Source organism: Typopeltis vanoorti, chromosome 12 (assembly GCF_054136105.1).
Source record: "Typopeltis vanoorti isolate ZY-2024b chromosome 12, IOZ_Tvanoo_1.0, whole genome shotgun sequence".
Lineage (NCBI taxonomy): Eukaryota > Metazoa > Arthropoda > Arachnida > Uropygi > Thelyphonidae > Typopeltis > Typopeltis vanoorti.
Genome location: NC_143560.1, coordinates 65792463 through 65819008, shown reverse-complemented (window position 1 = coordinate 65819008; position 26546 = coordinate 65792463). Strand labels below are relative to the sequence as shown.

The 26546-nt window shown below is 37.0% G+C and overlaps 1 protein-coding gene across 1 annotated transcript in view; it reads right to left on the bottom strand.

The window, feature by feature from the left end:
• LOC150100847 (voltage-dependent calcium channel type A subunit alpha-1-like) overlaps positions 1-26546 on the bottom strand; it is a 1659894-nt gene that overhangs the window by 97649 nt on the left and 1535699 nt on the right. Inside the window, exon 43 of the mRNA XM_090401918.1 lies at positions 17513-17661. Within this exon, the coding sequence (XP_090258044.1) occupies positions 17513-17661 (149 nt within the window). The remainder of the gene's footprint in view (positions 1-17512; positions 17662-26546) is intronic.

The following is a 26546-nucleotide window of genomic DNA, read 5'->3' as shown; positions in this document are numbered from 1 at the left end:
AGCTTTATATAACTCCTTCTTTCTGTCAAACATAGGCCAGTGCCCACAAACTCTACATCATTTCTTCTGAACAACCTGTGTTTGCTTTGTTTGCTATCAACGATCTCCTCCTCAATTTGCCTCTATCATGGCAGAAGACTTACAATCTTCACCTTCTCACTCTAATTTTTGCTTTGACCAACAACTGCTTCACATCTGTCACATCTTCTCTCATAGAATACTTCTGACCTCTCAGATCATTAGTGCCACCCAAGACAATTAGTTCTTTTGCCTCATTTTTTTGCACTCAGATGGTATGACTAATATCATTAATTTTTGTGCCCAAAATATTGTTTTGTTATACTTCATTAAGTGCTCCACTGATCAAAGAGTCCTATTAAGAATATATAATTTATCTTTATCTTGTTTTTCTTGTTTGTTGACATGATCGTGGTTGTGAAGACAATTCAGAGAATTGTTTCAGTATTGAACAGAACATTGACTACAATAGATAAAAGTGATGGTCCCATTGTATAAAGCTTTGATCAGGTCACATGTGGATTTCTGTAATCCAATCTGTTCACCCAGATTCGAAAGGGATAAAATAACCTTGGAGAGGGTGCAGAGATGTATAATGAAAATTATATCAGGACTGTACAATGTCAGTTATGAGGATAGACTGAGAGCATGAAAACTACAGAGTTTGGTGGATAGAAGTTGAAATATCATTTGAGCTATTGAAAGGTTATTATCAAATTGACATTGGGAAGATTCTTCCTATAGTAAAATGAGTGGAAAGGAGCAAGGACAAGAGGCTTGCCATGGAAGTTGCAAAAGAAAGTAGTGAGTAAGAATGTAAGCAGAGGTTTTTTGTATAGAAAGTGGTAGGAGAATGGAATACACCTGAGAGGGTAGTAAAAGTGCAGACAATGGAGTTTAAGGATGGGTATGACAGAATTTGTATTGTCTAGTGTTGGACTCCATGATGACTTCATGGTCAGAAGAAAATAACACTATTATAAATTTCAATATCTAAATATATATATATCAATTTATATTTTGATATCAAAATGTTTTATATGAGATCTAACAGATATGTTCTTAATTCATCTTATAAAAGCTGGCTTTTGAAGAATAGTATCATTGACTGCAATATTTCAGAACAGGACATATATGTCAAAAATGAGAGTGTGTGTGTGGGGGGGGGGGGTCTTAATTTTGTTTATGAAGTGTTGTGTATTCTTTATATAGAGGGGAGAAATGACATTACATACCTATCTCTTGAGTGTCGGCATTAGTTTCTTGGCAAAAGAAACTAATGGCAAGAATTAGAGTGATTGAATCCTTCAGAAGACACCTGTAATTTACTATATATATATATATATATATATATATATATATATATATATATATATATATATACTCTATATATATAAAAAGATAAGCCGAAATTTGAAACGTTTTTATGTCACGTTTCTTGTCCCGGCTTACCAGCCTGGAACTCAGGGGGTTGGGCGCAGTAGGCTCCAGGGGGGCAGAGGCCCCCCCCCAGTATATATATGTAAATCAGGATGCATTTTCTATCCAGTAAAAGAAACAGACACAACATATTAAACTTAATAATTATAGGTTGCCAATTTTTCTAATCGTATCCTGGATTGTGATTGGAAAGACACCTGTTCTTTACATCATGCCAAAACTTATGTGAAAAAATTTCACAGAAGTCTGCAAAATTTTATTATTATTATTATTATTGTTTTGTGACACCTCCAGGAAGTCCAAAGACTCATCGAGGGAGGGCACCTACTCTATAACTCCTCTCTGTCACCACCACTCAGTTCACCATCTACACCAATGCCAGCTACCAATTTTCAAATTCTTGTTTTGACATACCATTTGGGGTGTTATCAAAAATTTCATTCGTAAGATATTCAAATGCTTCAGAAGAAGGAGTTTCAGAGTTTGTTTTAAAAAATCCACCATTCTGAAAGAAGATTTCAACAGTCTTCTCTGAGACTTTCTTCCATGACATTGCTACTAAATGTAATGCATCAAGAAGGGAAATCTTTTTTTGCAATTGCACTTCAAGTTCAGCTATAATTCTTGCATGAACCCTGCGATAATAATCTTTAAAAGCTCGTATGATGCCTTGGTCACACGGTTGAATTAACAATGTAGTGTTCGAAGGCAAGAAGATTACTTTGATGTTCTTTAAGGATAAATTGTTTGTGTGTGTGCAGTGCAGTTGTCTACAAACAAGACAATTTTTTGCTTTAATTTAAGATCCCACTTAACTAACCAATTGTTGAAAATGGCATTAGTCATTCAAGCATTTTCACTAGAACAGTAGTCAACAGGCAAACTTTTGACACCTTTAAAACATTGAGGATTTTTACTTTTTCTAATCACTAGGAGCTCTCATTTCTCACCTTTCACATTACCATAACATAGAACTGTCACTCACGCTTTTGAAGATTTAAATCTTTTAGTACTATCATTTTAAACAAATAAGTATGCTCAGGCATTGCACAAAAAATAGAGTCCTGTTTCATCTGCATTGTAAATGTCCTCAGCAGAATATTCAGCAATAGTTTTTAGCCACTCAGTCTTAATCCATGCATCAGCTGATAAAAAATTAGCACTTTTTTCTTCACCATAAATATGCTTGTACACAATATTTTCTCACTTTTTCCACCTGTTAAACTATCCATCAGTTGCTGTGAAATTTTGTTTGCCCCATGCCCATGTTTTTGATGCATCAGAGGCATATTAATTGAAGCATTTTTTTCATGACCATTACTAAACCAAATTTTTAATGCTCTCTTCCAATCCATGTTCTCATTAGCAAGAGCTGAAGTTTCAATGTTTGATCTGTTTTTTAAGATCTTATCTTAAACAAGAGTGGTTGTGAAATTTTTATATGTACAGCAACACTATTATTATTATTATTATTATTATTATTATTATTATTATTCAGGCCTCCATGGAGTCAAAAGACTCATCGTGGGAGGTCCTTCCTAAGAACATAAAGTCTGTCAAGACTCATCGAGGGGAGGTCCCCCCCCCTAAGAAACACAAAATCTATCATACCACTCCTTAAACTCAATGACCGTTCTCGCTCCCACCACTCCATCAGGCAATGCATTCCACGGTTCAACCACCCTCCACACAAAGAAACCACTCCTTACCCTCTTGCTCACAGTTTCCTTTCGTAACTTCCAGGGATGGCCTCTTGTCATCACTCCTTCCCACTGTTCAATCAAGCGAAAGAACTCCCCAGTGTCAACCCTGTAACCACCTCTCAGCAGTTTAAAAGTCGCAATCATATCACCTCTCCTTCTTCTATCCACCAAACTCTGTAGTCCACATTCCCTCAGCCAATCCTCATAACTATGCTTGTACAGTCCTGAAACCATCTTTGTCATCCGTCTTTGTATCCTTTCCACAGTTAATTTATCCCCTTCAAATCCTGGGGACCAAATCTGAGAACAATAATCCAAGTGTGGTCTGATCAGAGACTTATACAATGGAATGATAGCCCTCTTATCTCTGCAGGTCAGTGTCCTTCTCATAATTGAAGCAATCCTCTGTGTTACCTTCACCACCTTTGCAATATGTCCTCTAAACTTCAGGTTTCTATCAATCATCATCCCCAGATCTCGTGTCTCCCCTACTTCCTCCAGTTTAACTCCTCCCATAGAGTATGCAGCATCCCATCGATGTTTCCCAAACCTCAAGACCGTACATTTTGCTGCATTAAACTGAAACCCCCATTCATTTGCCCATCTATCTAGCTTATTTAAATCCTCTTGCAGGGCTACCACATCTGCACTATGACTAATAATTCTTCCCAGCTTCGCATCATCCGCAAACAACTGAATAACCCCTTGCAATCCACTGGCAATGTCATTGATATAAAGGTTAAATAATATAGGTCCTAGTACTGAGCCCTGTGGCACCCCACTTGTAACCCTCTGCCTCCTTGAAACTGCTCCACCATACACAACTCTCTGATACCTATCAGACAGCCAATGCTGAATCCAGTTGACCAATCTGACATCCAGACCCATGTGATGCAACTTAAATATCAGCTTATCATGTGGCACCCTGTCAAATGCCTTCGCTAAGTCTAAGAAAATTGCAGTATATGCCTTTCCTTCATCTAATGTAACTTTATTATAAAAGGCTAGCATATTGCTAAAACAAGAGCGCCCTTTCACAAATCCATGTTGACTCTCACAGATAACATTACCCTCATCTGCCCAATGCTGTACACGGTCCCTCACTACTTTCTCCAAGATCTTAACAACTAATGATGATACACAGACTGGCCTATAATTAGACACTTCCAGTCGGTTACCACCCTTATGCAATGGCACTATCTTACTTACCTTCCTTCCAATCCCTGGGCACCTTTGCCGAAGCCAGACTTTCATTGAAAAGCCAAGTTAAAGGCACTGTCAGTTCCCTAGCACATTCTCTCAAAACTCGTGGTGAAATACCATCCAGTCCCACAGCTTTACTGACATCCAGAGTACTCAGTATCTGAAACACACTCTCCTCCTGTACCTCTAAACCTCGAACCAGCCCTATCCCTCTAGCATTAAAACTGACTCCTCTATGATGAAATACCCCAATAAAGTGTTCATTGAACAATTCTGCTATGTCCTCTGCATCAGTCACTCTATTCCCATTTTTATCCCACAATATCATTCTTCCACAGTCATTTCTCCTCCTACTGGCCACATAGCTAAAAAATTCCTTAGGATTTTCTTCGGATCTTAGGGCCAATCTCCTCTCATATTCCAGTTTCGCTTTCCTTACCACACTAGTCACTCTTCTGGCCTGTGTCTTATGTTCTTCATGCATCTTCTCTTCACCTGTCTCCTTATATCTCTTCCATAGCCTCTTTTTTGCATGCAAAAAAGAGGCTATGGAAGAGATATAAGGAGACAGACTCTATGCTGACTCATTTTGGGCAACTTATCATAGCACTCCAAAATTCTTTGCTTTTCTTGAAAAGATAAATTTTTATTTTTTACTTGCTTCTGCCATAACACTAAGGGCTGTTTTGACAAGCACTTAAAGTCAAATTGACTTACTGAAAGAGAGCATGAAAATAAACACTGCAAAATCACACGACTGTATTAATACCCACTCATTTGCCTGGATGATTTAAGATTTACGGAAGAGTAAGATTAAAAGAAGGTTAACACAAAAGCCAGATTTCGAAAAATGTTCTTTGTCAAATGTTCTCCTGATTAACCCTTAAGTTCTTAAAAGTTTCTATCACATCCTCTCTTTTCTACTTATCAACTAAACTATATAATCTTCAACCTATCTTCATAGGGAGAATTCCACAGATCTGTCACCATCTTGGTCACTCATCTCCAAATCCTTTCAACCACCTCCTAGTCCAGAAGAAACCCAGTTTATCAAATCTGTGTGCAGTAGTCAAGATGTGCCCGAATCATAGTCTCATAAAGAGGAATAACAACAACTTCCTTATCTTTACTTGTTAGCATGTTTTTCAAGATTCAAGTAATTTGTTGAGCTATTTTACCAACTTTTGCAATATACGCATTATCCTCAAGTCCCTAGCCTTATCAATTTCCTGCAAAACAAAACCATCAATATGATGCACCATATGCAACCATTTCAATCCAAGTGCTAAACTAAATTGTGCACTAGAAATAGGAGGTGTAAAAAGGCACCAAAGAGAGGAAAAACTAAAACTAAAAGTAAAACTATGAAAAGAGATTTGAATGACACCAATAAAATAGAATATGCGGGAATTTGTAAAACTATACGTAAAAGGATGAAACATGAAATTAGATCGTATAATACTAGGAAAATTAAAGAAACAATAAAGGTCCTAAGGTGAACATTATCTGTTGGAACAAAGGAAATAGCTGCTGTAAGAGGAACAAACGGTGAACTTATAAAAATTAGAGATGCAATAATCAAAAGAATTCAGGAATTTTATATTGAACTCTATGAAGACGAAGAATGAGACATCCAAGCATCATCTATGGATAACTCGAGTGAAGAAGAATATGATGCCACTGAGATCTTACAAGGTGAAGTGGAAATGGCACTGCGAGAAATGAAGAATGGAAAGGCCCCAGGAGAAGATGGAATTGATAAGGCTAGGGACTTGGGGATAATGGGCATATTGCAAAAGTTGGTAAAATAGCTCAACAAATTACTTGGATCTTGAAAAACATGTTAACAAGTAAAGATAAAACTTCTAATATTAATTTTTAAAAAGGGCAATAATGGAAGAAATTAAAAACTACAGACCTATAAGCCTACTCCCCACCATATACGTAGGCTGTTCAATAAGTTATAAGACTATATTTATACATAAAACAGATTACCTTTAATCGTCATCATTTACATGGTCTTTATTGAAGTAACTACCGTGAGATGCGATGCATTTGTCCCAACGTTGCATCCACTTCTTAAACACGTGAAAGTCCGTTTTTTGAGAGTTCTTTCAAAACCACTCCCGCAGCTTTTACACATGCTTTGTTGCTTTTGAAATGGCAGCCTCTTAGTGGTTTCTTGAGCTGAGGAAACAGCCAGAAATCGCACAGTGCGAGCTCAGGACTGTATGGAGGGTGTGGTAGGATATCTATGTTGTTCTTCTGCAAAACGTCCACTACACCACCAGCAATATGTGGCCTTGCATTATCGTGGTGCAATAAGAAGCCATTCTTCAGCAATGGATGCTTCCTTTTGACGTGTTGTACCATTGTCTGTAAAACATCCGCATAGTATGAGCCATTTATAGTATTCCCGGGTTCTACAGCGTGTTGGTAAACAATGCCTTCATAGTCAAAAAACATTATGGTCATTACTTTACCAGCCAATTTTACAGTTTTTGCTTTCTTGGGGGTAGGCGAAGACGGATGCTCCCATTCACTGCTTTATTGTTTCATTGTAGGGTCATAGTGATACAACCAAGCTTTATCTGCTGTAATGATGTGTTTTAAGAAATTGTCGCCTTCTTGTTCCAGTCTTTCTTTCCATTCTGTGCACACATCCACTCGATGCTGCATTTGCTCCGGTGTCAAGAGTTTGGGAATCCATTGGGCGCAAACACGTTTCAGTCCCAAATGTTCAGCCATGATTGAGTGAACACTTCCCACAGAAATATTCAGGACAACATGCAGCTGGCATACTGTAATTCTGCGATCCTCCTTGATGATAATCGCTGCTCTGTTGATCATTGTCTCTGTGATGGATGTTCAAGATCTTCCACATTTTGCCTTCCTTAAAAGTTTTATGCCAGTGAAAAACACTTGCCCCCAACATTGCTTCATTGTGGAAAGCTTTGCGTATCATGTTAAAAATGTCCGATGCCAATTTTTGCAAACGCACACAAAATTTAATCGCATAACGCTGTTCCAAGGACGCTTCCATTTCGACAACTGTTCGCGGCTCGTAGGCGCACCGAAACAAGCTTGCGTTTAGTCACGTGACACTCTGGCACATCAGCCCGTATACGCCTTTTGTTAATACAGACAGCAACATTTCTTTATTCCACAGAAATTAATATTGTGATGAGTGGTTTCGTGACAGTAAAATCAGTCTTATTACTTATTGAACAGCCCTAGTATAAAGTCTTCACAAAAATTTTAAACAATAGAATAAAATCTAAACTAGAGGGAATGCAATCCTGTGAACAAGCTGGATTTAGAAAGAATTACAATACTTTGGACCAGATTCATATATTAAGACAGCTCATTGAAAAATCATTTGAATACAATAAACCCTTATGCCTGGCCTATATAGACTACGAAAAAGCATTTGATTCAGTTAAAACATCTGCTACACTAAAAGCTCTTGAAACCCAGGGAACTGAGAAACCTTATATTGAAACACTAAAACATATTTACAATAATGCAACTTCTGAAATTAAATTATATAAAAACAGTGAAAAGTTCCAAATACAAAAAGGCATCCGGCAAGGCGACACCATATCTCCCAAAGTATTTGCAGCTGCACTAGAGGAAGTCTTTAGAAGCCTTGATTGGGAAACAAAAGGAATAAACATAAATGGAGAAAGGCTGCATCATCTGAAATTTGCAGATGATATTGTCCTAATAGCAGAAAATCTTGAAGATCTGGAAGAAAGGCTAATTCAGCTGAATGAAGCCTCCAAAGTAATTGGATTAAAAATAAATAGAGGAAAAAACAAAAATAATGATGAATAAATACATAAACCATAGAATTGCCAAAATTGAAAACCATGAAATAGAATAAGTTACTTCATATATATATTTGGGCCAATTGTTATCCTTTGAGGATTGCCAAAGAAAAGAGATTGAATGAAGAATTCACCTTGGATGGATGGCTTATTATTCAGAAGTGACATCCCTATGAATCAAAAAAGGAAAGCTTTTGAGCAGTACATACTTCCTGTCCTAACATATGGAGGAGAAACATGGACTTTAACAGAAGCCCTAAACAAAAAGTTGAGAACAACACAACATCGATGGAGAGAAGTATGCTAAAAATAACATTAAGAGATAGGAAGACAAATACCTGGATAAGATCTCAAACAGGTGTCATGGATATTGTAAAATACATTAAACAGGCTAAGTGGAGATGGGCTGGCTATATTGCCAGATGCAAGTGATGGGAGATGGACTAGAAAAACAACAGAGTGGAGACCAATGGATGGAGCAAGACAAAGAGGAAGACTGAGAAGGTGGAGGGATGAACAAATTGCAGGAGTGAGATGGATGTGAGAGGCAGAAAACCAAGTGGTATGGAAAATCATGGGAGAGACCTTCGTCCAGCATTGGACAGAACCAAAAGGTTGAAGAAGAAGATGCAACCATTTCAACCCAAGTGCATAACCTTATATTTTGCAACATTACACTGACAATCATTATCCTTCACCCATAATGCCAATTTATTTAAATCATCCTGCAGGATATCTACATCACCTTTATCAACTATTGCTCTCCCCAGTTTTGCATCATCAGCAAACAACTGAATATTCCTTCTTAAATCTTTCCCTATGTCATTGTTATACAAATTAAGGAGTAGTGGCCCTAGTACTGAACCCTGAGCTACTCCACTAGTCAGAATCACTCTCCTAGACTCCACTCTACCATATACTACTCTCTAGTGTCTCTGTCTGTCAGCACCCCATCTCATGCATACTACTAGCCTCATATCAATTCCCATCCTTTCCAGTTTTTGTAATAGTTTTCCATGTATTCTATCCAATGCGTTGGCAAAGTCGAGCAGTATCATGGTGTGGCCATTACTTTATCCAGTTCTGCTGTCACTTTATTATAAAATGTGAATAAGTTGCTAAGACAGGACCAACCATTTAGAAAGCCATGCTGTCCACTAATGAGTATTGCATCCCTATCCACCCACCATTCTACTTTACCTTTCACTAAGTTTTCCAATACTTTAACAATCACTCTCGATATATTAATTGGTCTGTAGTTTTCTACCTCTGTATTGGAGCCTCCTTTATGCTATGGTACTATCTTACCCTCTTTCCAGTCCCTTGGAACCATGCCAGAGCTGAGACTTAGATTGAACAGCTTTGTCAGAGGCAATGGCAATTCTTTTGCACATTCATATAGTACCTGGGCTGATATGCCATCCAATCCCATGGCTGTGTTCACATTCATTTTTTAATATGCTGAACACCTCCTGTTCATCTACCTCAATGTTGATATGCATCTCTGTAACATCAGCAACTGCAAAATCTCCATCAGGATGATGCGCCTTTGGAAAATGATCATTGAGCAACTCAAGTATTTCTTTTGGTTCAGTCACCTTCCTACCAAGAGCATTGTTTAAAGTCATTCTACCATAGTCATTTTTCCTCTTACTTGTTACTTAATGGAAAAAACTTGGGTTTACTTGGGCCTGTTTGGCTAATTCTCTCAAATAGTCTGACTTGACCTTTTTTTTACCATACTAGTTATCCTTTTTGCATGCACTTTGTACTGCTTATGTTTATGCTGATCCCTTATTTCTTTATATTTCCTCCACAATGTTTTCCTTCTTTTGCAGCTCTTGCTTTATGTCCCCTATTCATCCACTTAATTCCAACTTGGTTTATTCTTCTGACCCTGGGTATGCAGTCTGATACTGCTACTCTCAAGCAATCTCTGACCACTTGCCATGCACTACTGACATTTTTTCCTTGTAGTTTCTCAAGTCATGGTACCATTCCAAGATAACCTCCGAGTCTCTCATAATCACCAGTCTTATAGTTGAACATAAACCCCTTCTTGGCAGAGAACTCTTCCCAATTGGAGGCTCTGTTTACCTTGGTTATGGATGCATCTTCTGATGTTATTATCAGATCCAACACCCTCAAACCCCTTGTTCCCTCTATAACATGTTGTTTCATGTAATTATCCTTTACCAACTGCATAAATTCCACTTCCATCTTGCCATGTCCACTTTCCTCCCTCCAATCGATGTCCACATTGTTAAACTCTCCCATAATAATTGTTCGGTATACACTCACTGTGCTAATCTGCTGATACATGGCATCTACATCTTCCTGTGGACCTCTAGTCTATAGCAGTATCCAACAATGTATTTTGTCCTATTTGCTCTCTATCTCACACCAGACAGTCTCAAATGAATCATTTCCCTCAGACCTAATATCTTCTTTAACTTCTAATTTTGTTGGTTGTAATTATTCTGCAGCTATCATCAACAATACTCTGCCTCCTATCCTGTTCCTTCTATTATCCCTGAAAATACAATACCCTTTACATTCTGTCCCTGTAACTCTATCATTTTAAGTCAACTAGGTCTCACTGATGTCTATAATTTTTGACCAAGTCGAGCTTACCAATGCCCCAAACTACTCTACTTTATTCCTGATACTTCTTGCATTTGTGTACATGCATTCAGCATTCCTTTGTATCCATATTATGTTATGATAGATTTCACGGTATAAAAGAACACAGATGGTTAAGCAAATAACTATTTATTAACTTAAAAGCTAATATTTCGCTGGTCTTATATCCAGCATCTTCAGAGCACACAACACAAAGTTTGTTACAAAGGCAAGACAACCACAATCCGGTGTAACAGTGGGGACAGTATAAGTGATTGCAGCATGCAACACAAGACTAAAGTCCTAATATGGTGCCATCTAGGTAAAAAAAAAAAAAAAAAATTCCAAGTTTTGAAATAGTAGTCCAAATGATAAAAAATAAAAGTAATAAATATTAATTTGGTCTTAGGATGACTGTCTCCCAAATCTTTGGTAGATTTATACAGCCATACTTGTTAAGGTTTGGGGTATGTTTCAAGGCTTCTGTTGATTCCAGGAACAACCTCTCTGACTTGTAGAAGCTTCTGTGCATTACTTTTGTTTCTTTCCAATTGATCCTGTGTGTAGGGGTATCCAGAGCATGGTCTGCCAGACCCGACTTACCATAGCGAAAGTGTCGGATATATTTTTTGTGTTCACTGAGGCGGATGTCCACATTTCTTCCTGTCTGTCCGTAGTAGGCTTGATGGCAAGAACAGGGCACTTCATAGACACCAGGATGTGATAAAGGAGTGCATTTGTCCTTGGGTGAATGGATGAGAGTTGCTAATTTTTTATAAGGTTTAAATACTGTGCGTAATTGGTGTTTGTTAAGCACCCTAGATATCTTTTCAGATGTGCCTTTAATGTATGGGATGGTGATTGTTTTGTTGTAGTCTTCTGTGGTAGATAGAGGGGATTTGTGGGTAGCATTTAGTATGTTATCTATTTTACAGGAAGAAATGTGGACATCCGCCTCAGTGAACACAAAAAATATATCCGACACTTTCGCTATGGTAAGTCGGGTCTGGCAGACCATGCTCTGGATACCCCTGCACACAGGATCAATTGGAAAGAAACAAAAGTAATGCACAGAAGCTTCTACAAGTCAGAGAGGTTGTTCCTGGAATCAACAGAAGCCTTGAAACATACCCTAAGACCAAATTAATATTTATTACTTTTATTTTTTATCATTTGGACTACTATTTCAAAACTTGGAATTTTTTTTTTTTTTTTTTTAACCTAGATGGCGCCATATTAGGACTAGTCTTGTGTTGCACGCTGCAATCACTTATACTGTCCCCACTGTTACGCCGGATTGTGGTTGTCTTGCCTTTGTAACAAACTTTGTGTTGTGTGCTCTGAAGATGCTGGATATAAGACCAGCGAAATATTAGCTTTTAAGTTAATAAATAGTTATTTGCTTAACCATCTGTGTTCTTTTATACCGTGAAACCTATCATAACATGTCTGACGAACACATAAGCCTATCCATGCGTACTTTGTATCCATAGTTACCCTTGTCTAATGTCATTACCAACTCATTTAAATTGGATACCTGTGAAATCCTGTTCGGCATCGCATAATCATTACTGTACCCATCCTCATTTATCACAGGGGGTGGCCAGACACATGCTTGATTTCATTCACCCTAATATCTCCAGTTTCCCTGGTTTTGCACTGCCACACTCTCACTAAACAACACTTTCTCCAAACATCTTACTCCAAAACCATTTAAATGTAGTCTGTCAGGCATATATAAATCCTTTTGATTCATTGGCAATCATGGCTATTCTTCTCAATTCTGTCCTCTCATACTAAGGCAGAAGATTCACAGTCTTTACTTCTTGGCTCTTCCTTTTTTGCTTCCATTAATTTATATATTTGCTTAAACTAATTATATATATATCATCATCATCAGCAGCAGCCATTGTCTATCCACTGCTGGATGAAGCCCTTTCCAAGATTACTCCAAAACTGTCTGTCTATGGCTCTCTTTTTCCATGTCACTCCTGCAAATCTGATATCATCAATCCACCGTGTTTTAGGTCAGCGTCATGGTCGTTTTCCCTCACGTGGAATCTAATCCAGCAATTCTTTTGTCAGTCATTGATCATGTCTTCGAGCAATATGCCCACCCCATTGCCACTTCAGATGTTTCACTCTTCCTATGATGTCAGAGACTTTGGCTTGATTTCTTATTCATGTATTCCTTTCATGATCCAATCTTGTGATGCCAAGCATACTTCTTTCCATGCTAAATTGTATTGTTCTTAGTTTTTGAATTTCCTTTGCATTCAGTGTCCATGATTCACAGCCATATGTCAGTATAGGAAGAATACACTGGTTAAAAACTTTTCTCTTCACGCAGAATGGTAGTTGGCTTTTGAATATTGAATGTAATTTTCCAAATGCTTTCCACCCAAGCACGTGCTGCTTTTAATTTCATCAATGATATTTTGTTCCATTGATATCTGCTGTTCTAAGTATATGTAATGATCTACTTTTTACATAATTGAAGAACTTTAATGACTAGAACTCAGGAGATACCAAAATATGAAAAACTATTTATTATTTGAATGCACAACTAGTTTTATCTTCTTAGAAGACTTCACTGGGTGCATAACATGAAAAGAGAAATACAAAAAATATACATTACAAGTTGCAAATGGATTGCTGACATTTGAAGGTGTAAAGTATGTCAAAGTATTGTTGGGAACATTCATGCAGGCATGATATATATATCGTGCTATCATGATACATGTAGCATTGTGTGCCCATTTAGGGTGGGTATACTATTTGTGTGGCTTATTATTATTATTTAGGTCTCCAAGGAGTCAAAAGACTCGTTGTGGGAAGTCCTTCCTAGGAAACACAAAGTCTATCAAGACTCATCGTGGGAGGTCCCTCCTAGAAAACACAAAGTTTATCATACCACTCCTTAAACTTATTGACTGTTCTTGCTCTCACCATTCTATCAGGCAATGCATTCCACGGTTTAACCACCCTCCATACAAAGAAACCATTCCTCACCTTCTTGCTCACAGTTTCCTTTTGTAACTTCCAGGGATGGCCCCTTGTCATCACTCCTTCCCACTGTTCAACCAAGCAAAAGAACTCCCCAGTGTTGACCCTGTAACCACCTCCCAACAGTTTAAAAGTCTCAATCATATCACCTCTCCTTCTTCTATCCACCAAACTCTGCAGTCCACATTCCCTCAGCCAATCCTCATAACTATCATTGTACAGTACTGAAACCATCTTTGTTATCTGCCTTTGTACCCTTTCCACAGTTAATTTATCCCTTTCAAATCCTGGGGACCAAATCTGAGAACAACAGTCTAAGTGTGGTCTGATCAGGGTCTTATACAATGGAATGATAACTCTTTTATCTCTGCAGGTCAGCATCCTTCTCATAATTGCAGCAATCCTCTGTGTTACTTTCACCACCTTTGCAATATGTTCTCTAAACTTCAGGTTTCTATCAATCATCAACCTCAGATCTCTTGTCCCCCCTACTTCCTCCAATATAGCTCCTCCAATAGAGTATGCAGCATACCATCGATGTGTCCCAAACCTCAAGACCTTACATTTTGCTGCATTAAACTGAAACCCTCATTCATTTGCCCATCAATGTAGCTTATTCAAATCTTTTTGCAGGGCTATCACATCTGCACTATTACTAATAACCCTTTCCAGCTTCACATCATCTGCAAACAACTGAATATTCCCCCTGCAATCCACTGACAACGTCATTGATATAAAGGTTAAACAATATAGGTCCCAGTACTGAGCCCTGTAGGACCCCACTTGTAACCCTCTGTCTCCTTGAAACTGCCCCACCACACACACTCTCTGATACCTATCGGACAGCCAATCCTGAATCCAGTTGACAAACCTGACATCCAAACCCATGTGCTGAAACTTAAATATCAGCGTATCATGTGGCATCCTGTTAAATGTCTTCGCTAAATCCAAGAAAATGGCAGTATATGCTTTTCCCTCATCTACTGCTCTTGTAACTTTATTATAAAAGGCTAGCATATTACTAAAACAAGAGCACCCCTTCACAAATCCATGTTGACCCTCACAGATAACATTACCCTCATCTGCCCAATGCTGTATACAGTTCCTCACTACTTTCTCCAAGATCTTAACAACTACTGATGACAAAATGGGGTCAAAATGAACAATAGCTATGCTTACGCATGGCATTTATGTGAGAAGCACAAAGGGCTAATGCTTTGTGGTGAGATTAGATTATAATCCATGTTGACCCTCACAGATAACATTACCCTCATCTGCCCAATGCTGTATACAGTTCCTCACTACTTTCTCCAAGATCTTAACAACTACTGATGACACACAAACTAGCCTATAATTAGACACTTCCAGTCTGCTACCACCCTTTGCAATGACACTATCTTACCTTCCTTCCATTCCCTGGGCACCGTTCCCGTAGCCAGACTTTCATTGAAAAGCCAGGTCAAAAGAGCTGTCAGTTCTTTAGCACATTCTATCAAAACTTGTGGTGAAATACCATCTAGTCCCACAACTTTTGCAACCCACACTACAAAATTCACATAAATTTTATCATACTATTGCATTTTTATTGATGTATGAAAGTTTTAAGAGTGCATAGTGCATCAGCACTCATCTTAATTGGTCCATTGCAACTAATTGTAGGATAACTTTGAATACTTTCATTTATCAATTAATATAATTTTAAATATGGAAAGCATAAAGGTCAAAATGAACAATAGCTATGCTTCACGCATGGCATTTATGTGAGAAGCACAAAGGGCTAATGCTTTGTGGTGAGATTAGATTATAATCGGCAAATACTAGAGTAAGGCATAGATAATTTGAATTTTGATACAATTTTTAAATACAGCCCTATAATACACAATATCAAAAAAAAGTAATCATTTGGGAAACTATTATTTTTCTCAATTGAACCAAAGAAAGGCTGAAATGACTCATTTTACTTACTTATACACAAGTTCCAACCTCCTTCAACTACAATCATACATTTTGCAAAAGCTCTGACATTTCTGAAAATGGGGCATTGTCAATACTGTTTCTCATTGTAAATATATACCATATTAGACTATAATAAATTTAGTTTAATCCTTTAACCAAGTGAAAAATAAACTTCCAACATCTTTCTCTAAATCCAGAGTAATTTAATAAAAAGGTGGCACAACGTTTGGCAACTCCTATAGGTAGAGATGACCTTGCTAATGCTTCTGCCTGGTATCTCCACTTGGGCCTGGCTCCCACTGAAGAGACCTCAATAAAGGTCGAAACTAGCTGGGTAGTGGCCCTTCCCTTAATGCATAACATTATACATATCTGCAAGGTGATGTGTTTTGCATTATGGGAGATACTGAGATAGGAGTGATGTTAGCTTGCTCCACCTTTGCAACGAGTTGCCTGGTGTCGTACTACCTTACCCCAGTCCTGAAGATACTTTCAGATGCAAGCTTTGTTTGCTCACACTTGGATAAAGGATTAAACTAAATTTATTTTAGTAATCATGCAAAGCCAGCAAACAATTAGGGGAGTCTTTAATAGGAATAAATACAAAAATATAATATCAGTGAAATTGCTATTCTGTGGGTACGCACATCTAGCACACCCTGAATATACGCTTCTGATATATATATATATATACACACACACATATATATAGAATGCATATAAGTATTTCTAATTATGACTGCAATATGAAGATTGAAATATTGAGCGATTAGTTTGCTTAATTTTAAATTAAAATTATTACTTCAACATGTCAGTGGTTTCCATAATTTTGCCATCATTCTGCAGCAATGTAGGAAAGGATTTCCATGATGAGATGTAGGAGATTTTGACACATTAATGAGTGCAATTCTGACACATTAATGAACAATAAGTGAGCTCATGTAAGGCATACTGCATCTGCTGTGAAAGTCACCCAAAGGTCTTGTTCCTGTAATGAGAATGATACTAATATTCTGGGATAAGACTGATTATATCATTGACTTGGGCTTGTATGACCTACTGATTGCATATATATGGTCTCCTTTTCGGAATTCTATGAAATAGGGAAACGGGGAAGAGGGTCTAGAGGTGAATAACTAAGATTACACATCAAGACTCTGGAATGTTCAGTATACAGAGGAATGTTGAGTATGAAATTGTGGTTTTCAATCTAATATCAAAGTTGACAGACAGGAGGAGGAGGTGGAGGAGACATAATTGAGACATAAGTTTGTGAGAATAGCTTAAGAAGTAGATAAGGTAGGGTAACTATTAAATTGGCAGTGAGTGATTCAAGAACTAAGCAGCTGCATAGCTGTGTTGTGAAAAAAAGGGGTAAATAATAAAATTGTGTTTCTTAGAAAGGACCTCCCACGATGAGTCTTTTGACTCCATGGAGGCCTGAATAATAATAATAATAATTAGTTGATTAATCAATATCAATAAGTTCTTTGGGGGTTGAATCTACCAGATTAGATATTGAGTGAGCTAACACTGAAATAATTCAAAGCGAAATATCTTAAGAATTGTTGCGTAGAACTAGTCTAATGATTTTATGGAGATGAGGAATAATAATAATATAGTAAATAACATGATATCTGCTACTTATGAGTGGCTGGATATGTGTAATTTACTGTAATACTATGTGGTTGCCATGCTATCACTAGAAAAATGACAAGATTAATTTATCACTACCTAAGAGTGGAATGATGAAAAGATCCCTGTCTAGAGCGTGGCAGTCGACATTCAGCATCTTCAAAATGCTCCTCTTCAAGGTTAAGACTTCCCTGACTGGTGCGAGAATTGCGAACTGCTCCCATCAACCGACGTAATAAGGACGGACGCTGTGTGATGACAAAACTTTTGTTTTAATTAATGACAAAATAATTATACTTAAATTATTCATGTTTTATTTAATGGTCCATCAGTAATTATCAATTATGCTATGTGCATGTGTATATATGTGTGTGCATGCATGCATTCATGCATATAAACACATACAATGTGCATAAAAGTGCATTATAAGTAAAATCAAGATAATAACAAATCTGAATGAAAATTTATTATTATATACATTTTTTGCTCCATTGCCTAGAGCAGAGGTTCTCAACCTTTTACAGTGGTGTATCACTATATTTGGCTCACGTACTACCAGTGGTATGCGTACCATAGGTTGAGAATCCCTGGCCTAGAGCATAAAGAATGTCTATAGAGGTACTTTTACAATATTAAGCAAATATACAGTTAGACTATAAAAATAATTTAACATTTTACCAATAATGTAACTCTCATTTTAGAGAGATGAGTGCACTCACAACATAATAACTGAGAAGAAGCTTACATAATGTAGATAAGCTGGCATACTAGGTTGATCTTTGTTGTTATCATGATGAAGTAGTGCCACTCACATGTTTCGATGTGGGGGGACAGATAATATGAGAGTGCAATTGCTTTGTTTTAAACTTAACATATTTAACATAGCTTTAGAAGTGCAGAAGTATTTTTGACCACTGAATCTGGTATCAAAGCTGATGAATAAGAAGAATTCTCTCCTGCTCCAAATGGCATTTCCCCACTCTTCCAAACTGTGTTCAGAATTTGGCTCAAGAATTAAGAATTATCCCATATTTTCATATACAAGCTGTCATATTTATCTTGTCAAACAACCATCCTACTTTCTCATCTGAATCCTCTGAAAAATTGAGAAACTCATCGACAACCAAACTAATTCTTCTACTTGGATGCTAATTAATTAATGATCACCATTAGGAATGGAGTGTCCATACGGTATCTGATGATGTCCAATGAATAGATGGATAATGAATTCTACCATTCTTTCCACAGAAGATTTCCTAACAAACCTTCCCATGGACACAAGCAATGGAAAGATTTAAAGAAATTCATGAACTGGATCTGACATAGAGTCTCATTACTATACTATCATCTTATAGTATGCCTTCTGCCATTTGTGATTGTGTCATAGTTTCTTTCCTGATCATTTACTGCTTACTGGATCATCAATACCGGGGTTTTCTTAGGATCTGTTATTTTACTCATATTCTTTCTTCCATGTCTTGAGGTTTAGGAAACATCGATGGAATGCTGCATACTCTATGGGAAGAGTTATACTGGAGGAAGTTGGGGAGACAAGAGATCTGGGGTTGATGATTGATAGAAACCTGAAGTTTAGGGGACATATTGCAAAGGTGGTGAAGGTAACACAGAGGATTGCTGCAATTATGAGAAGGACACTGACCTGCAGAGATAAGAGGGTTATCATTCCGTTGTATAAGTCTCTGATCAGACCACACTTGGATTATTGTTCTCAGATTTGGTCCCCAGGATTTGAAGGGGATAAATTAACTGTGGAAAAGATACAAAGACGGATGACAAAGATGGTCTCAGGACTGTACAAGGATAGTTATGAGAATCGGCTGAGGGAATATGGACTGCAGAGTTTGGCGGATAGAAGAAGGAGAGGTGATATGATTGAGACTTTTAAACTGTTGAGAGGTGGTTACGGGGTTGACACTGGGGAGTTCTTTCGCTTGGTTGAACAGTGGGAAGGAGTGATGACAAGAGGCCATCCCTGGAAGTTACGAAAGGAAACTGTGAGCAAGAGGGTAAGGAGTGGTTTCTTTGCATGGAGGGTGGTTGAGCCATGGAATGCATTGCCTGATAGAGTGGTGAGGGTGAGAACAGTCAATGAGTTTAAGGAGTGGTATGATAGACTTTGTGTTTCTTAGGTTCCCCCTCGACGAGTCTGTCAAGACTCATCGAGGGGGAACCTCCCCTCGATGAGTCTTGACAGACTTTATGTTCTTAGGAAGGACCTCCCACGATGAGTCTTTTGACTCCATGGAGGCCTGAATAATAATAATAATAATATTAATGATATTCTCTCACTAATACATCAAGCCTCTTCTTTATGTAACAGACCTTGCAATGTTCAAGTGATGCACACTTTAAGATCTTCCATAGCTAATGCTTTAAACACCAATCTCCCTGTATTCTCAGTGCAGTAAGTATTATCTAGTGAACTTTTGATAGGTTGTTCATGGGGCAATCTATGAAAGGCACTGGCAAAATCTAAATATGCCACTGTATATGCATCTCTCACTTGACCAACGCATTTGTTAACTTGTTGTAACACATAAGTACATTGCTAAAAACATGACTGTCCTTTTTTTTTTTTTTTTTCAAATCCACACTGACTTTTTGAGAAGACTGCTGTTGTCAATCCAATTGTGGATCTTGCCCTCACCAACTAACATCTTCACCACTCCTCCAGAAACATAAATTGGCCTATAGGTAAAAATATTAATCTTATCTCACCCATTTCACCCTCTTTCCACTGTTTTGGAACTTGTCATGTGTCCAACTTTTTACGTTTGTTAACTCACTCACACATTCCCTTAAGACACACAGATATGATGTTAGGTGCCGCTACCTTATGCACATCGCTTATTTAATTTCTACTTATAGCTTCCATTCATTCATTCATTCACCATCTGTCCCTTATCCAACAAATCCATTAAACTTCTCAAGAGATCACGCTTATGAAGATGAAATATACTGATGAATTCTTCAATAAATACCTTGACCATATTCTCCACAATGGTTATGAATCTAACATTTTCATTCAGTAACATCATCCTCAGATAATCATTCTTTCTTTCTTCTACTTTCCACATATCAAAAATAAATAAAAAAAATATATAAAAATAAAAATAATAATTTCTTGGACTGACTGGGCAGTTGTTGCTCACACTGCAGGGTCAATACTATACTTTAATATGTTCCCAGAGTGCCCTTTTCTAATTGCATGATCATGATTAGTTTTCATATTCTAACATACATAGAGTATCCTATTTTAAATGCAATCCATATTTTTATCAGACTATACAGAATGAAATTAGACTTGTGATTGCAAATTCATGTCTTAAATAATCATAAGTTTTAGCTAAAGAAGCTATGTTAAATATGTAGAATTTGCACATTGCATCATTGCACTCTATCTATCTTGGATATTGTCTACCCTTTTGTATAGTGAATCAAGAGTTATATTACTTAGTCAAAGATGAACATAGTTTAAGACTTTTATATAAAATTAGTTCATTGCTTGTTTTGCACTTACTGTTGATGCTGAGTGTTCTTTGGTGAGTGGACTTATTTCTTTGCTAGTCAGTGGAGTCCTCAGTGATTGATAAAACATAATGAATTATTTTCTTAACTTGTACTGTTTAATATTGTCAAATAATATGCAACCTAACATATTATTTTTGAAAAATGTATATGAGAGATGCATAATGCTTTGTGAAAGAATTCCATCCTTTGTGAAAGGATTAGACTAATAAGGTATTTATTTTTTGCAGCTTAAACAACTGAAAAAGTAAACAAATGGAAGCAATTTTTAAAATATTATTTGCGATTGGGGATACATGGACTATCCCCAACTGTTCTTACATAAATTCCAATTTTTTTTAGAAACAAAAAAATAACCGTTTCTAATGCCTTCACTTATAAAATTGTCAGTTGCACACTGGGACAAGAAAGATGAAAATCCGATGACAAGATGATATAGAATCTCCAATCCAAGGTTGCAGCACTTGTGCCACCTCATTTACTACAACTCATTATTCTCCACATAGCTCCAAAAAGTATTGTGTTCTTTCAGGACACAACACTTTTTGGAGCAGCATGTAATGAATATGATGTGCTGAGTAGATGTGTGCTATAATATATGTTTGGTAAGGGGATGGGAGAGGTGCATAATGGACCATACTAACTGTATTCTGCAAGACATACTGCAAAATCTGATGGTGAATTGTGGAGTTAATAGCCAATGATGTCACCATTTGGGGTTGCTTATACGTGTAATACATACACCAGTCCAAAAATGGTTCAATATTGTGATGCAAAAGCAACAAGCAAAATGATAATCTCAAAAGTTTTTCATCATCTGTGAGTTAATGTAGAAGCAATTTACTAAGTTTATACACCTTTATAAGTCAATGAAAATGCATATGAATGCTTTCATCACTTACAATAAATCCTTTTTCAAGCACCTGGCATGTTGGCGTGAATCTGACTCAGTGACAGTTGAGTAATATATCACAGTGTGCATCACCTGACACAACTTTTTGAACAATTGGGCTGCGCATTCACTTACTGTACCTTCTCTGAATGCAGTGCACATCTTTTTAGTTGCATATGTAACATTTTATCCATTTTTTACATGTAAACATTGCTAAAAACATGTGCTAAAATAGTGGAAAACATGCTAGGTCTAGGTTTTCATGCTGCTTTTCAGCAGTGTGTGGAATAGACTACCTTTGGGTGTTGTGAGTACATCTTTGACGAATGTATTCAAAGAAGAGAATATGACAGGTATTTGAGCATTGTGTGACCAGGAGGTCTGCTCCCTCCATGAATTCTTGGACTCCCTTGAGGATCTCCATGATCAAAATAACACCGCTAACCTCCAAGTCTCACCTGAAATACATATCCCTTACATTCTACTCCCAATAATAGCCAAGTCTCATTAATGCTAAGACATTTTAAATATAACGTAATTATCATCTTATGGTATACTGTCACAGTCGCTTAAGGACCAGAGCTAGATAACTGGGAGGAAACCTCTACATATGCTGGCCTGGTTGGCTGAGTAGTTAGCATTATCCGCTCTCTAATCAAAAGGCTGCAGTTTGAATCCCACTGTGGGCATGGATGTTTGTGATTGTCTGTGAAAATACTAGTTGTGGTGGTGGTGTAGATGATGCAGTTCGCTGTAGTTGGAGGATTGAGTGGCGGAGACAGAGTTGTAGAGTAGGGTGCCCTCGCTCCCTTGATGAGTCTTTGGATTCCTTGGAGGTGTCATGTAGTAATAATAATAATAGTAAGGACTAGGAAAACAGAAGATTTCTGGCCAAATGTCCAATCCTAACCTTCTTCTGGTACACAGTATTAGTAGGTACCTGCCTGGATATTGAATGAATGAGGACAGGCTGACAATCTGGAATTTAGCCAACAAAATTGTATTCTTATTGGCTTAAGCTAATAAGAATACAATAAATACATGAATGGAATTTGCTTGATGCAGCATCATCTGCTTAAAAATAGTCCTTGCTATTTTTGTCAGGGAACCAGGACAAATAGTGAAAAGTCAACTAATGGAACAAACACCATGAATTTCAAAATCATCAGCAGCAGAATTCAAGATTGGCACCATCAACATAAGAAGCATCCATGGAAAAGATATGGAACTAGCAGAAGAATTAGAGCAGTACCAGGTTGACATAATTGGTGTTACGAAAACAAAGAAGAAGAAGAAACAGGTGAGGTGCTTCTAAATAACCATTACAAGATGTTATATTCTGGCAATAATGATCACGGAATGGAGGGAGTAGCTATAATATTTAATAGTAAACATTCTGTAACGGCAGATTACAGAATTAATATTCTGTAATGGCAGGCATTATCAAGCAGAATGATATGGGCTAACCATCAAAATGGAGAATTGGATAATGAGACTTATTTTGTCTATGGTCCCACAGTTTTACTAATGAAGAAGTGGAGGTCATTAGAGAAAACAGCTCATACACAGAGAGAGATGTTTGGAGAAAATTTTGAGAAAAGAGCAAAGCTAATAATAATGGTAAGTATCTGCTGGATTTCTGTTAAGGACATGGACTAGTCATTATTAATACCATGTTGCAGCATAAAGATACACAGGAATTCACATGGTTAGAAGGCACAGGATATATGAAAAGTCTCACTGACTGTATTACTGTTGATAACATTATCTGCATGCTGGTTTAGCACATAGGAATGTACAGGGGATTTGAAATAAGAAGTGTTTAGTTTTGGGCAGGATAAAATTGAGCATTATAGACTTCAAAATCATCATTAGCAGAATTCAAGATTGGTGACATCTACATAAGAAGCATCCATGGAAAAGATGTGGAACTGGCAGAAGAATTAGAGCTGTACAAGGTTGATATAATAAAAATTGACAAGAAAAGTTCATATATTGAAAAGAAAAGTATGTAAGAAAGTTTTAAAAAGAATCAGTCAGGTTGCATTCAGAGGTGAACTGTAGAATCAAATATACAAATACAATCAGTCCTCGACTTACAACAGGATTCTGTTCCCACAATCCTTTTGTAAGTTGGAAATCACTATATGAATCATAAAGATATGTTAACAGTTGACATGCCTGAATGATAAAATGTGTAGGTCTGTTTTGTTATATTTTAAACTAATTTTACTCTCTGTTTATAGCAAAATAATACAAAGTACAAATTATAACAAAATTACTGGTGCTTTTACAGTAAACCGGAAACACGTGGAACAAGAGTAATTCTTCAAAGCTGCTGTTTTGTTTATTCGATGATTTACTGGAGGAGACTGGGGAAGCTAGTTCATCAAACAACAAATTCTTCAAAATGAATTACAACAAAATGTTCTGAAGATGGTTCCTGAGAAGTATAATTTGTAGAAATCTAGGTTCATCTTCATAGGATGAAATGACAGCAGGAGTGGACTTCTTTAAAAATTTGTATATCACAGTCCAATTTATTCTGCATAGTTTGCTTTTCCTTTCTGCATAAATTTCTCTGTAGCAAGTAATTGCATCATTCTGTCTACTTTGTTTAATCTCTTCATGTTGGGAGTCCATTTCCTCAAACAGCTGAACTACCTTATTAACAGAGGCAAATGCTTGTGATAATTTTTTCACTGTAAACTTTTTTTTTTGGAATATATGCTTCTTCTTCATGTTCTGTTTTTTTATCTCTTATACTTCTCTATCTTTATTTGCTTCTAGCTCTATAATGTCTTCATCTGTAGGCTCTTCTTTTACAGCTTCCACCAACTACTTTACATCTTCATTGTCAATCTCCAATGAGATAGCTAGTAGTACTATCTTATCACTAACCTCTTGTAAAGCTTCGTCTTTGTCAAATCCTATGAATGCATGAATATGTTTCAGCAACTTCTTCCAAATACCATTCATATGCTCTGCTGTCACCTCACTCCATACTGCATTATATTATTTGTACAATGCAAAATATTATATTCCTTCCAAAAGTTTTTGAGGGGGTTTCTCACTTCCCTTAGGCAACCAATAGCTTGAGCAAAAGCATTTCTTAAATAATATTTCTTGAAGTCGCCAATAACATCCTATTCTATGGGTTGAGGGAGTGAGGGGTATTTAGTCAAGTGTTAACATGATGGTCATCGTAAGTATGAGTGGTTGTAAATTGCATACGTTGTAAGTCAAGGACTGGCTGTATTATTCAAGAAAAAAATGAAAGAGTTTGAAGACATGAATCAAACCTTGGAGAATCATTGATAAACTTTAAAGAAAACAATGACCCAGCATGTGGTGAAGTTGTTTGCAAGGATAGAAAAATAACTCCATAGTGAACTCAGGAAGGTAAAGAGGGTACTCATGGAAATGAAGAAAGTATATTAAAAGTTCCCAGTAGGTAGGTCAGCAGATGTCCCAAGAGAATAAGAAAAGAAGAATAAGAGAGCTAAACTATGTGTAAAAGTAGCTAAACAAAAGGCATGGGAAAATTGGTAAGAATATAGAAGATATCAGGAAGGTGGAAAAAATGTTCTACAGGCTATTGAAAATGCTTAGAACTAGAGTAAAGAATACCACAAAAGGAATCAGAGATTATAAAGGTGATATGAAAACTGAAGATAAAGATATTCTAGATGTCTGAAGTAATTACTTTGAAAGATTACTGGATGAAACTAGAAGTGACAGAATAGTGGTGGAAAATAATCAAGAGAAATATATTCCCGAGTACATATCAATACTTGAGGTAGAAAAAGACATTGAAAATATGAAATGTGTAAAGGCAGCTGGAATGGATATTATTATTATTATTATTATTATTATTATTAAACAAGACTTCATGGAGTCAAAAACTCATCTAGGAGGTCCATTTATCTCACACACATCTCATCATACCGTGTCTTAAACACATTCAAACTCCTTGCAGACACCACACTCTCAAGCAAGGCATTCCAATCACTCACAACTCTGCACAAAAAAAACCTGCCTCTCACTCCCCTACTCACACCCTCTTTATACTGTTTCCAGGGATGACCTCTGGTTCTCCCCTGATCTCCCACTATTTTCTGTAAAACTTCTCCACCATTGATCCTATAACAACCCCTTATCAACTTGTAGGTCTCTATCATATCTCCCCTCTTCCTTCTTCCCCACTAGACTCTGCAATATTTCTGGCAATATTTGGCCAGAAATGCTCAAATGTGAAGGTATAAAAGTTTTACAGTGGCTACACTGCACAGTATTGGAGTGCTCACAAGTAATATACTAATTTTGGGGAAAATTGTTGATAGGAGAATAATAATCTAAACTTAAACATGTGGTGCTGTCATAATAATCTGAACACCCCTTGAGGAAATAGATGATGTTTTTATAGCCATTTTGTATGAAGGTATTTATTAGAAATTGGAGGTGTTTATTAGAAATTGGAGTTCTTTGGATACCTCTTCCTGATTATTAATAAGACAGCAAGCTCTCACTCCTAATGTTAAGAAAAATGCCTAACTTTTTGAGATTTGTAATGGAGGGAAGGCACATGTCCAGGTGTGTGTTAGAATATCTTCAAGGCAAGGTATGGTAGTTATTGTGGATTGTGAATATTTGATGCAGACTCCAAGGAGGCTTAGAGATAATGCTAATACC